Source organism: Thalassophryne amazonica, chromosome 12, assembly GCF_902500255.1.
Source record: "Thalassophryne amazonica chromosome 12, fThaAma1.1, whole genome shotgun sequence".
Taxonomy (NCBI): domain Eukaryota; kingdom Metazoa; phylum Chordata; class Actinopteri; order Batrachoidiformes; family Batrachoididae; genus Thalassophryne; species Thalassophryne amazonica.
The window spans coordinates 24,844,059-24,856,972 of record NC_047114.1 but is presented as its reverse complement, the minus strand read 5'-3'; the positions used below and the strand labels follow the sequence as shown (position 1 = coordinate 24,856,972).

Here is a 12,914-nt window from a genome sequence, read left to right as displayed (position 1 = left end):
GGGCCGCTGAAGAGGAGGTACTGCTGGCCCACCGCCACTAGAGGGCGCCCTGCCTGGAGTGCGGGCTCCAGGCACCGGGCGCTGCCGCCTTACAGGAGCAGCCAGGATGACAGCTGCCACCCATCACTGGAGACAGCTGATCCCAATTAACAAGGAGGTATATCAACAGGACGGCATCTCCAACTCATTTGCCGAGATATCGCCTTACCAAAGAGGTAACCATCTCAGCCTGCACACACGTGTGACTTTAATTGTATTCTCGTTTGATTATCTGTAGGACAGCTGACTACTAGACAACATTCGGATAAGTACTCACCTTCCTACATTGTTGTTGACGAGAGGTGGAGGTGGACTCTCCACCCTCTGTGTTGCTGGGTGCAACCGCATCCACACCTGACTGTTTCTGTTTCTTGCCAGCAGTACCGGATCCGACGAGCGGAGGCAGTGGCCACCTGGGAATTCGGGACTTGGCGGCTCCAGTATTCCCGGGGTTCGGTGGCAGAGGAAATCGGGTTGGTTCCGGTTCGACTTGGACAGACGTCTCCTATCGTCGAGCCTGCCCACACGACCCCGTTGTAATTGGACTCCATTTCAATATTGTAATCGGTTGTATTTGTTGTGCCTGTTTCACAACAGTAAAAGCAGTGTTATTCGACTCCTCCATTGTCCGTTCATTTGCGCCCCCTGTTGTGGGTCCATGTTCCTCACTTTCCCCAACAGGATATCTCGGCCAGCGTCATGGATCCCGAGGGGCGTCAACCGGCTGTTGAACGGCCAATGGAAGAACAGGACGCGCAGGCGTCCGCAGGAGGGGTAATCGGTGAGTTGCAGCGGATCCTCCCCGCTTTCACGACTCGGTTAGATTTGATGACCGAGCAGAACGTCCTCCTGAACCGCAGGGTGGAGGCTCTCGCCGCGCAGGTGGAAGCGCGCCCTCCGGGCGCCGCTGCGGCTCTCCCTCCCGTAGACCCTGTGCGTAACATTGACGTTCCACTGGTCGTTCAACGACCCCTCCCACCTTCCCCGGAAGCATACATAAGCCCCCCAGAGCCGTACGGAGGCTGTGTGGAGACATGCGCGGATTTTCTTATGCAGTGTTCGCTCGTCTTCGCACAGCGTCCAGTCATGTACGCGACCGATGCTAGCAAGGTAGCTTATGTAATAAACCTGCTTCGCGGCGAGGCACGCGCTTGGGCTACAGCGCTCTGGGAGCAAAAGTCACGGCTCCTTCAGACATATGATGGGTTTGTGAGGGAGCTCAGAACCGTGTTCGATCACCCCAATAGAGGAGAAACCGCTTCAACCGTGCTACTGTCGATGAGACAGGGGCGTCGGCGCGCAGCTGCCTATGCAGTCGACTTCCGCATCGCGGCTGCGAGGTCCGGCTGGAATAGCACTGCCCTCCGCGCCGCCTTTGTAAATGGACTGTCGTTGGTTCTCAAGGAGCACCTGGTGGCTAAGGACGAACCGCGGGATTTAGACGGGCTCATCGATCTTGTCATACGGTTGGACAACCGGTTAGAAGAACGTCGGCGGGAACAAGACGAAGGGCGTGGCCGGGCACGCGCCGTCCCTCTCCCTTCCGGATCCGACCGCGCTCCGCCTTCCCCACGCTCCACAGCCCCTGCGCTCCGTGGGGCCACGGCTCCCCCTGCTGACGAAGCTAAAGACACGAGTAGGGCAACATTTAGGGCACCAGATGCACAGAGGAGGCAGGCCCACGGAGCTTGTTTTGTTTGTGGCTCGACAGAGCACCACGTAAGAGACTGCCCCGAGCGGTCAAACTCCAAACGCCCGCTCCTAGAGACTGGGCTAGGGGTGGGTCGAGACATTCACGTGGGACACACCCACATTGCTACACGACTCCCAGTCACGATCCTGTATGAGGACTCAACCCTGAAGGCCCCAGCACTGGTGGACACGGGCTCTGAGGGGAATCTGTTGGACAGCAGATGGGCTAGGGAGATAGGGCTCCCTCTGGTGGCGCTTATGTCGCCTGTACAGGTTCGGACACTAGATGGCTCCCTTCTCCCTCCGATCACGCATAAGACACCACCTGTAACTCTGGTGGTGTCAGGGAATCACCGGGAGGTGATCGAGTTTTTTGTGACTCAGGCCACCTCCCGTGTGGTTTTAGGATTTCCCTGGATGTTGAAGCACAATCCCCGGATTGATTGGCCGTCCGGGGTAGTGGTTCAGTGGAGCGAGACCTGCCATCGGGTGTGTCTAGGTTCCTCGGTTCCTCCCGGCTCCCGAGCTAAGGAGGAGGTCAGAGTCCCGCCCAATCTGGGGGCGGTGCCGGTGGAGTACCATGACCTTGTCGACGTGTTCAGCAAGGATCTGGTGCTCACTCTTCCTCCCCACCGTCCTTATGATTGTGCCATTGATTTGGTTCCGGCCAGTGAGTTCCCGTCCAGCAGGCTGTACAACCTCTCACGGCCTGAGCGTGAATCAATGGAGACCTACATCCGGGACTCGTTAGCTGCCGGGTTGATCCGGAATTCCACCTCACCGATGGGTGCAGGTTTCTTTTTTGTGGGTAAAAAAGACGGCGGTCTTCGTCCATGCATTGATTATAGGGGGCTGAACGAGATCACGGTTCGCAATCGATACCCGTTGCCCCTGTTGGATTCAGTGTTCACGCCCCTGCATGGAGCCCAAATATTCACTAAGCTCGATCTTAGAAATGCGTATTACCTGGTTCGGATCCGGAAGGGAGACGAGTGGAAGACGGCATTTAACACCCCCTTGGGGCACTTTGAGTACCTGGTCATGCCGTTCGGTCTCACAAACACTCCCGCGACTTTCCAAGCGTTGGTTAACGATGTCTTGCGGGATTTCCTGCACCGGTTCGTCTTTGTATATCTGGACGATATTCTCATCTTTTCTCCGGATCCTGAGACCCATGTCCTGCATGTACGTCAGGTCCTGCAGCGGTTGTTGGAGAACCGGCTGTTTGTGAAGGGCGAGAAGTGTGAGTTCCACCACACGTCTTTGTCCTTCTTGGGGTTCATTATCTCCTCCAACTCCGTCGCTCCTGATCCGGCCAAGGTCGCGGCGGTGAGAGACTGGCCCCAACCCACAAGCCGTAGGAAGTTGCAACAGTTCCTAGGCTTTGCCAATTTCTACATGAGGTTCATTAAGGGCTACAGTCAGGTAGTTAGCCCCCTGACAGCCCTGACCTCTCCAAAAGTCCCCTTCACCTGGTCGGATCGTTGCGATGCCGCGTTCAAGGAGTTGAAACGGCGCTTCTCGTCTGCACCTGTTCTGGTGCAGCCCGATCCTAGTCGCCAGTTAGTGGTTGAAGTGGACACCTCGGACTCAGGGATAGGAGCCGTGCTATCCCAGAGCGGGAAGACCGATAAGGTCCTTCACCCGTGTGCCTATTTTTCCCGCAGGTTGACCCCAGCCGAACGGAACTATGACGTCGGCAATCGAGAGCTCCTTGCGGTGAAAGAGGCTCTTGAGGAGTGGAGACATCTGTTGGAGGGAACGTCAGTGCCGTTCACGGTTTTCACTGACCACCGGAACCTGGAGTATATCAGGACCGCCAAGCAGCTGAATCCCAGGCAAGCCCGCTGGTCACTGTTCTTCGGCCGTTTGACTTCCGGATCACCTACCGTCCCGGGACCAAAAATCAAAGATCGGATGCCTTGTCCCGGGTACATGAAGATGAGGTCAAAACGGAGTCGTCGGATCCCCCGGATCCCATCATCCCGGAGTCCGCTATCATGGCCGCCCTTACCTGGGACGTGGAGAAGACCGTCCGGGAGGCCCTGACATGAGACCCGGACCCCGGAACCGGACCGAAGAACAGACTCTACGTCCCACCAGAGGCTAGGGCTGCGGTCCTGGACTTCTGTCACGGTTCTAAGCTCTCCTGTCATCCTGGGGTGCGAAGAACCGTGGCAGTTGTCCGGCAGCGCTTCTGGTGGGCGTCCCTGGAGGCCGACGTCCGGGGTTACATCCAGGCCTGTACCACCTGCGCCAGGGGCAAGGCCGACCACCGCAAGACATCGGGTTTGCTACAGCCGCTGCCCGTGCCTCATCGCCCCTGGTCTCACATCGGCCTGGATTTTGTCACGGGCCTCCCGCCGTCCCAGGGAAACACCGTAATCCTCACGATAGTGGACCGATTCTCCAAGGCGGCCCACTTCGTGGCCCTCCCGAAGCTACCAACGGCCCAGGAGACAGCGGACCTCCTAGTCCACCACGTCGTCCGTCTGCATGGGATACCATCAGACATCGTCTCCGATCGCGGTCCCCAGTTCTCCTCGCATGTTTGGAGGAGCTTTTGCCGGGAACTGGGGGCCACGGTCAGTCTCTCGTCTGGGTATCACCCCCAGACCAACGGACAAGCAGAACGGGCCAACCAGGAGATGGAGCAGACCCTACGCTGCGTGACAGCCGCGCACCCGACGGCCTGGAGTACCCACCTGGCCTGGATCGAGTACGCCCACAACAGTCAAGTGTCGTCAGCCACCGGCCTCTCCCCTTTCGAGGTGTGCTTGGGGTATCAACCCCCGTTGTTTCCGGTGGTTGAGGGGGAGGTCGGTGTGTCCTCGGTCCAGGCCCACCTACGGAAGTGCCGTCGGGTGTGGCGTGCCGCCCGTTCTGCTTTGTTAAGGGCCCGGACGAGGGCGAAGAACCATGCAGACCGGCGGCGGGCCCCGGCCCCCACGTATCGTCCCGGGCAGGAAGTGTGGTTGTCCACCAAGGACATTCCCCTACAAGTGGACTCCCCAAAACTGCAAGAACGATACATCGGTCCGTATAAGATACTTAAGGTCATCAATCCCGCCGCAGTGAGGCTCCAGCTTCCGGCCTCACTGCGGATTCACCCAGTGTTCCATGTCTCTAGGATTAAGCCTCATCACACCTCACCCCTCTGCACTCCGGGTCCGGCGCCACCTCCTGCCCGGATCATCGACGGAGAGCCGGCTTGGACCGTGCGCCGGCTCCTCGACGTCCGACGGATGGGCCGGGGTTTTCAGTATCTGGTGGACTGGGAGGGGTACGGCCTCGAAGAATGCTCCTGGGTGTAGAAGGGCTTCATCCTGGACCCGGCCCTCCTGGCCGACTTCTACCGTCGCCACCCTGACAATCCCGGTCGTGCGCCAGGAGGCGCCCATTGAGGGGGGGGTCCTGTTGTGTGGGCCGCTGAAGAGGAGGTACTGCTGGCCCACCGCCACTAGAGGGCGCCCTGCCTGGAGTGCGGGCTCCAGGCACCGGAGGGCGCTGCCGCCTTACAGGAGCAGCCAGGATGACAGCTGCCACCCATCACTGGAGACAGCTGATCCCAATTAACAAGGAGGTATATCAACAGGACGGCATCTCCACCTCATTTGCCGAGATATCGCCTTACCAAAGAGATAACCATCTCAGCCTGCACACACGTGTGACTTTAATTGTATTCTTGTTTGATTATCTGTAGGACAGCTGACTACTAGACAACATTCGGATAAGTACTCACCTTCCTACATTGTTGTTGACGAGAGGTGGAGGTGGACTCTCCACCCTCCGTGTTGCTGGGTGCAGCCGCATCCACACCTGACTGTTTCTGTTTCTTGCCAGCAGTACCGGATCCGACGAGCGGAGGCAGTGGCCACCTGCGAATTTGGGACTTGGCGGCTCCAGTATTCCCGGGATTCGGTGGCAGAGGAAATCGGGTTGGTTCCGGTTCGACTTGGACAGACGTCTCCTATCGTCGAGCCTGCCCACACGACACCGTTGTAATTGGACTCCATTTCAATATTGTAATCGGTTGTATTTGTTGTGCCTGTTTCACAACAGTAAAAGCAGTGTTATTCGACTCCTCCATTGTCCGTTCATTTGCGCCCCCTGTTGTGGGTCCATGTTCCTCACTTTCCCCAACAATATCATGAGGTTTATGTCACAGAAATCCTACTTTACAATCACACTGCAATCCTGTTGCATTTATAATAAACATTTGTATTTATTTACAGTGTCTGTTTTTCTGGTTGAAATGAGATAATCTACCAGACTTAAAAAAATGTACAAATTTCCATGTTAATTTGTCTAAAAATAAATGTCCGAGGTTCCTTATGTTAAACAAGAAATTATCTAATCTGAAATAACAGGTGGTTTTAATTTACAGATGAAAGGTTTCTAAAGATCCTTTATTGATTTTATTTAGCAATTTTAATTACAAGTGTTTTAAACTTTTTTTTAACAGTAATCAGAAATTCTGAGGTAACAAACAACAACAAAAAACATTTTGAAGGATTTTTCTTCAGAAAACTGCTCCATAAATGAGCAGTCCTGTGACACGTATGTTTTTGCACAGATCAGTGGTTTCTGTACCAATCCGTTTTGTAGAGATCAGTGGTTTCTACACCGATCCATTTTGTAGAGATCAGTGGTTTCTACACCAATCCGTTTTGTAGAGATCAGTGGTTTCTACCACTAGACTTCCGTGTTTTGGCCCGATGCGTCGTTCCTATTGAACAACGCAAAGGTACGTCACAGCTCAGAGCATCGAAAGTTGGATTGGATTGAACTTTGACTGTGTCAGCCTGCTGACAAGTGGCAATGCACGCTCCCGTCAGAAGCGTCGGTTTAGCTCGGCTTTTGACATGACGTTTCTGACGCATCTAAAAAGCAACACGTCTCATTGAAAATAAAGCTTTTTAGACCGATTTTTGACGCATTTGACGCATCTGACGTATTCAGTGTGAAAGGCCCATAATGGTCCCAGATGAAGCACATTTTGATTGATGGTGAACGATATTGGTATTCCAAATATACTCTACAAATATATTGACCTGATTGACAACCTGAAATATAATAGAACATTTGTCCAAGATGGGGTGGGAGGTAAGAGAGGTTGAAATGGGTGATAATGCTACAGCAGACGTGCTTTGCAGGGGTAGGGGGAAGATATCCAGGTCAGGATATCTTACCCCTTACCCAATCATAAGTGGGGAGGTCAAATAATACATGAGCAGGGAAGAAATGATAGATGTGAATTGAGAGAATTTACACAAAAGAGGGGTCAGACACATCAGAATGGAGGATGAAATGTGTGATAATACTGCAGCAGACTTGCTATGCAGGGGGTGGGGGGCAAGACATCCTAAGACAACACCCCACACCCACCCACCCCCACCCCCCGCTTACACCGCTTACGATGTGTCATAAATAAAACTTGTACTATGTCATAAAAGAAGAATGCTTTGAGATAGGCATTTTCCTCCACGGAATTGCTGATTTATAGAACTTGTATGATGTCATAAAAAAAATTTGCATTGCAATAGCCATTTTCCTGACTTGGTGACAATCTCGGCTGAGTATAACACTAACTTGAAGCTTGTTTAAAGTTTGCTGCACAACATTTAGACAAACCTGTGAAACACTGGGAGAACATAGATTGTTCAGATGAGACCAAAACAGAACTCTTTGAATGCTATAATACATACCATAAATGTCACTGTACATCACCCCAAAAGCACCAAACCAACAGTGAAGTCTGGACTCGGGAACATCATGGTGTGGGGCTGTTATTCAGCAGACGACACTGGCAAGCATCATATAATTGAAGGAAGGATGAATCAAAAAAGTACCAAAACATTATTGACAAAAATCCTCTGCCCTCTACCAGTATTGTGAAGATGAAACAAGGGAGGACAAGGATCTCAAACACACAGCCAAGGAAACTCTCATTTGGTTTCAGAGAATGAAAATAAAGCTTCTAGAATGGTCCAGCTAATCATCTGACTTAAATCCAAATAATTAATTCCATGGAAAATCTATGGAAAGAACTAAAGATCAGAGTTGATAGAAGAGGTCCACAGAACCTTCAAGATTTGAAGACTGTTGGTGTGGAAGAATGGACTCTAATCACACTTGAGCAATGCAGGAGACTAGTTTCTCCACACAGGAGGCGCCTTGAAGCTTCATTACCAACAAAGGCTTTTATACGAACTGTTAAATAAATTTCAGGAAGCGTGTTCAATACTTTTTCCTGGTGTCATTCCATTATATCACATATAGTAACTTAATTTCTGTACTTATTTGTTTATTTCTTTATCTGTGTGGATTACGAAGGTTGTTACCAACATCTGGTGAAAATTTCATGTTGGTAGGACCTTTAGAAATATATTTACTGAAATAAATAGTGATGTGTCCAATATACACACACACACACACACACACACACACACACACACACACATATATATATATATATATATATATATATATATATATATATATATATATATATAAAACCCCAATTCCAATGAAGTTGGGACGTTGTGTAAAATGTAAATAAAAACAGAATACAATGATATGCAAATACTCTTCAACCTATATTCAACTGAATACACCACAAAGACAAAATGTTTAATGTTCAAACTAATAAACTTTATTGTTTTTATTCAAATATTTGCTCATTTTGAAATGGATGTCTGCAACACATTTCAAAAAAGTTGGGACAGTGGTATGTTTACCACTGTGTTACATCACCTTTCTTTCTGACAACACTCAATAAGTGTTTGGGAACTGAGGACACTAATTGTTGAAGCTTTGCAGGTGGAATTCTTTCCCATTCTTGCTTGATGTACGACTTCAGATGTTCAACAGTCCGGGGTCTCCGTTGTCGTATTTTGCGCTTTATAATGTGCCACACATTTTCAATGGGCAACAGGTCTGGACTACAGGCAGGCCAGTCTAGTACCCGCACTCTTTTACTATGAAGCCACGCTGTTGTAACATGTGCAGAATGTGGCTTGGCATTGTCTTGCTGAAATAAGCAGGGACATCCCTGAAAAAGATGTTGCTTGGATGGCAGCATGTGTTGCTCCAAAACCTGGATGTACCTTTCAGGATTGATGGTCACATCACAGATGTGTAAGTTGTCCGTGTCATGGGCACTAACACACCCCCATACCATCACAGATGCTGACTTTTGAACTTTGCGCTGGTAACAATCTGGATGGTCTTTTTCCTCTTTTGTCTGGAGGACATGACGTCCATGATTTCCAAAACCAATTTGAAATGTGGACTCATCAGACCACAGCACACTTTTCCACTTTGCGTCTGTCCATTTCAAATGAGCTCGGGCCCAGAGAAGGCGGTGGTGTTTCTGGATGTTGTTGATGTATGGCTTTCGCTTTGCATGGTAGAGTTTTAACTTGCACTTGTAGATGTAGCGATAAACTGTGTTAACTGACAATGGTTTTCTGAAGTGTTCCTGAGCCCACGCGGTAAGATCCTTTACACAATGATGTTGGTTTTTAATGCAGTGCCACCTGAGGGATCGAAGGTCACAGGCGTTCAATGTTGGTTTTCGGCCTTGCCGCTTATGTGTAGAAAGTTCTCCAGATTCTCTGAATCTTCTGATTATATTATGGACTGTAGATGATGGAATCCCCAAATTCCTTGCAATTGAACGTTGAGAACCATTGTTCTTAAAGTGTTGGACTATTTTTTCACGCAGTTGTTGACAAAGTGGTGATCCTCACCCCATCTTTGTTTGTGAATGACTGAGCCTTTTGGGGATGCTCCTTTTATACTCAATCATGACACTCACCTGTTTCCAATTAGGTGTTCTTTGAGCATTCATCAACTTTCCCAGTCTTTTGTTGCCCCGTCCCAACTTTTTTAAAACATGCTGCAGGCATCCATTTCAAAATGAGCAAATATTTGCACAAAAACAATAAAGTTTATCAGTTTGAACATTAAATATCTTGTCTTTGTGGTGGATTCAATTGAATATAGGTTGAAGAGGATTTCCACTCATTGTATTCTGTTTTTATTTACATTTCACACAACGTCCCAACTTCACTGAAATTAGGGTTGTATATAATATATATATATATATATATATATATATATATATATATATATATATATATATATATATATATATATATATATATATATATATATATATATATATTAGTGTTCAGAATAATAGTAGTGCTATGTGACTAAAAAGATTAATCCAGGTTTTGAGTATATTTCTTATTGTCACATGGGAAACAAGGTACCAGTAGATTCAGTAGATTCTCACAAATCCAACAAGACCAAGCATTCATGATATGCACACTCTTAAGGCTATGAAATTGGGCAATTAGTAAAAAAAAAAAAAAAGTAGAAAAGGGGGTGTTGCATACCAAGTTACAAAATCCATGTTAGTTGGACATTCTGTAATGAAAGATTCATAGTTTGCTGAAAATATATCATTTTATTTAACAGCTCAACAACATGGCAACTCAGTGAAGATCACACCACAGATCACAACTATTTTAACACAGTGTTTTTCTCATCTTGTCCCTCAGTGTGTCACAATTTGGCCATTCCCTCTAACAAAACTGGATCAGCTCTTTCATGCTGCATCCTTTCTCACAGCAAATATCAGATATTTTTGCAGTTGAACGTCTCATGCGTGGCGACAGTGAGTACCAGTGAGGGCCAAAGGACAGAACATCGTTGTCGGTATCAGACTCTGAGGGAAGCTGGTCTTGGTCTGTGTGGGGATCTGCTATGGACGTCTCCGCATGCCCTAGAAAATATATGGGTGTTAGGGAGTCAACAGAAGCTCTGACTGTGCAAAAAAAAAAAAAAAAAAAATTGTGATACATTTTGGTCTGAATTTAATGACAGAAGCACTAAAGATAAATAATGGAGCCGAGCACCCATTAAGAGATGAGACAGGCGTGTTTGTAGAATCTCGATGGGTGACGTGTAAGACATTAACAAAATTTAAATTCTAAAATCTTACCATTAATGCCTAAATGTTGGACAAAGATTGACCCTTAATCTTGGAGTTCATTAGATGTTATTTTTGGCTTACTGAGACAGATGCAGATGTTATATTTACTGGCATCAAACAGCAAAAGGAAAATAATATATACACATTTATACACTGAAAAAAGCAAATTGTTGGACCAACTTTAAACAGTGTGTGAACTGGTACGACTTAAGTAAAGCAGATTGATCCAGATTCATTGAACAAGCAATATTTATTCCAACTTAATTTAGGCAGTTTAATGTGACATACTGAAAGAATTTCTTTAGGTTTTTTGGTGTAGGAAGTAAGTACACTGTTTTGAGACAATGGAGCAAATGGTAAAGCACGCTGTTCTGAAAGGGAAGAGTTTGTGATATAATCCTCAATTACTTCTATTTATCAAAGTGTCCTTTAAATGTCACAAAACCTCAACATGCTCAAGTCCAAAATTTATTTAATAACAGTTTACTCTGTGTTATAGCTTAAATTTTGCCTTGAGTTGTGTTTGACTGTTGTGTTCCTTGTACTGAAAATTGTGCTCTATTAATTTGAGCACTGCAAGCTGAAACAACTGAAAATGAGTCTGTTTAATTTGTATTTTTAACATAGCTACAATTCAAATATATATATATATATATATATATATATATATATATATATATATATATATATATATATATATATATAATAGTGTTAGTGTTAAATAAAACTCTATTTAACACTAATTCAAAAATTTAAATTCTCATAGCTTGTTTTTGAATACGTGAACTTGCAAAATTTGAAGTACCGTAACAGTTACAGTCTAGTGTTAAATCAACTGTATTATACTCTTACTGTTACACTCACAGAAATATTTAACCCTAACTTTTAAGATTTATGTAATTTTATTACATGACAAATTCCCATTTACTTTTTAGATCATTTTAATACAAATCTACCAAATAAACCTTACATGATGCATATTCATTACTGTAATAAATCCTATTCATTTGAAATGCATAATCCTCAGCTTTATGTATTTAGTATTAAAAAAATATAATTACTCTAAATCATATATTGTTTGCTGCCATTTATCTTGTATAGGTAACATAATTACTATGCAATTCAAACAATATGCTTTATGTATTTTAAATAAATACTGTCATTATTATTGATTTAGAGTAATCATATTTTATTAATACTAAATACATAAAGCTGAGGATTATGCATTTCAAATAAACAGGATTTATTACAGTAATGAATATGCATCATGTAAGGTTTATTCGGTAGGTTTGTATTAAAATTATCTAAAAAAAAAAAAAAAAAAAAGGCAAATGGGAATTTGGCATGTAATAAAATTACATAAATCTTAAAAGTTAGGGCTAAATATTTCTGTGAGTGTGTGTGATACAATGATATGATACCATGAAATTATTTTTCTTATGATATAATTGATTTAATAGTGTTTGGACTGGAACCACATGTGCTCACTCCAGAGTAAATTTTACTCTCCAAGATTTACTGTGTAACAATTTAGAAAAAAAATTGTGATTAACAATTTCAATCTGACCCCACATGCTTAAAATATTAATTTCTGCTAACACATTTCATCAATGAAGACATTTTTAGAAAACAATGCAGTGCTCTGGCACACCCAGTGTCCTTTATGATGTAATAAAGTACTTACAGTCAGAATTGTCTTTGCTGACGCTTCTGCTTACACGGGAGTTGCCACAGGAGGAGACAGCCAGGCGGATCAGATCTCTCCCACACATCTTAATGCTGTCCTGGGCGTCAAGCAGACACACAGCGGCCACCAGCAGCAGAACTGCAGGCTGCAGGCACTTAGCAGCAGGCATGGTGTGAAGTTTCAGGGACGGGGGTGTGACTGTTGTGCTTGGTGACTGCGAGGTGATCCTGAGTCAGTTTTTATAGTGAACATGTGTTGCCCGTAGTTCAGATGAGGCCACGGACTCATAAAAAGATCTATTCAGCCTTGGTGAGGGAAAAGCATGTCCTGATCTGGAGCTCAGCAGCAGAATGATGCAAAGTCTCCTCAAGGCTGAAAGTCTCTCATAGTCATTGCCATCTGGACCACTGACGGTTTTGGTGATCGAACAGAAGTCACAACTTAAAAGCACATATCAGATCATTATGGGCCAAGTGGTCCATATGGTCA

At 46.1% G+C, this 12,914-nt stretch overlaps 1 protein-coding gene across 1 annotated transcript; it reads right to left on the bottom strand.

Moving 5' to 3' along the window:
- Positions 1-10,153: 10,153 nt before the first annotated feature.
- Positions 10,154-12,640, bottom strand: LOC117522156 (insulin-like peptide INSL5). The gene is made up of 2 exons (XM_034183533.1): positions 12,423-12,640; positions 10,154-10,528 (listed from the first exon to the last, which is right to left on the bottom strand). Exons 1-2 carry the CDS (start codon positions 12,592-12,594, stop codon positions 10,329-10,331), a joined length of 372 nt encoding a protein of 123 aa, XP_034039424.1. The 5' UTR covers positions 12,595-12,640; the 3' UTR covers positions 10,154-10,328.
- Positions 12,641-12,914: the final 274 nt, after the last annotated feature.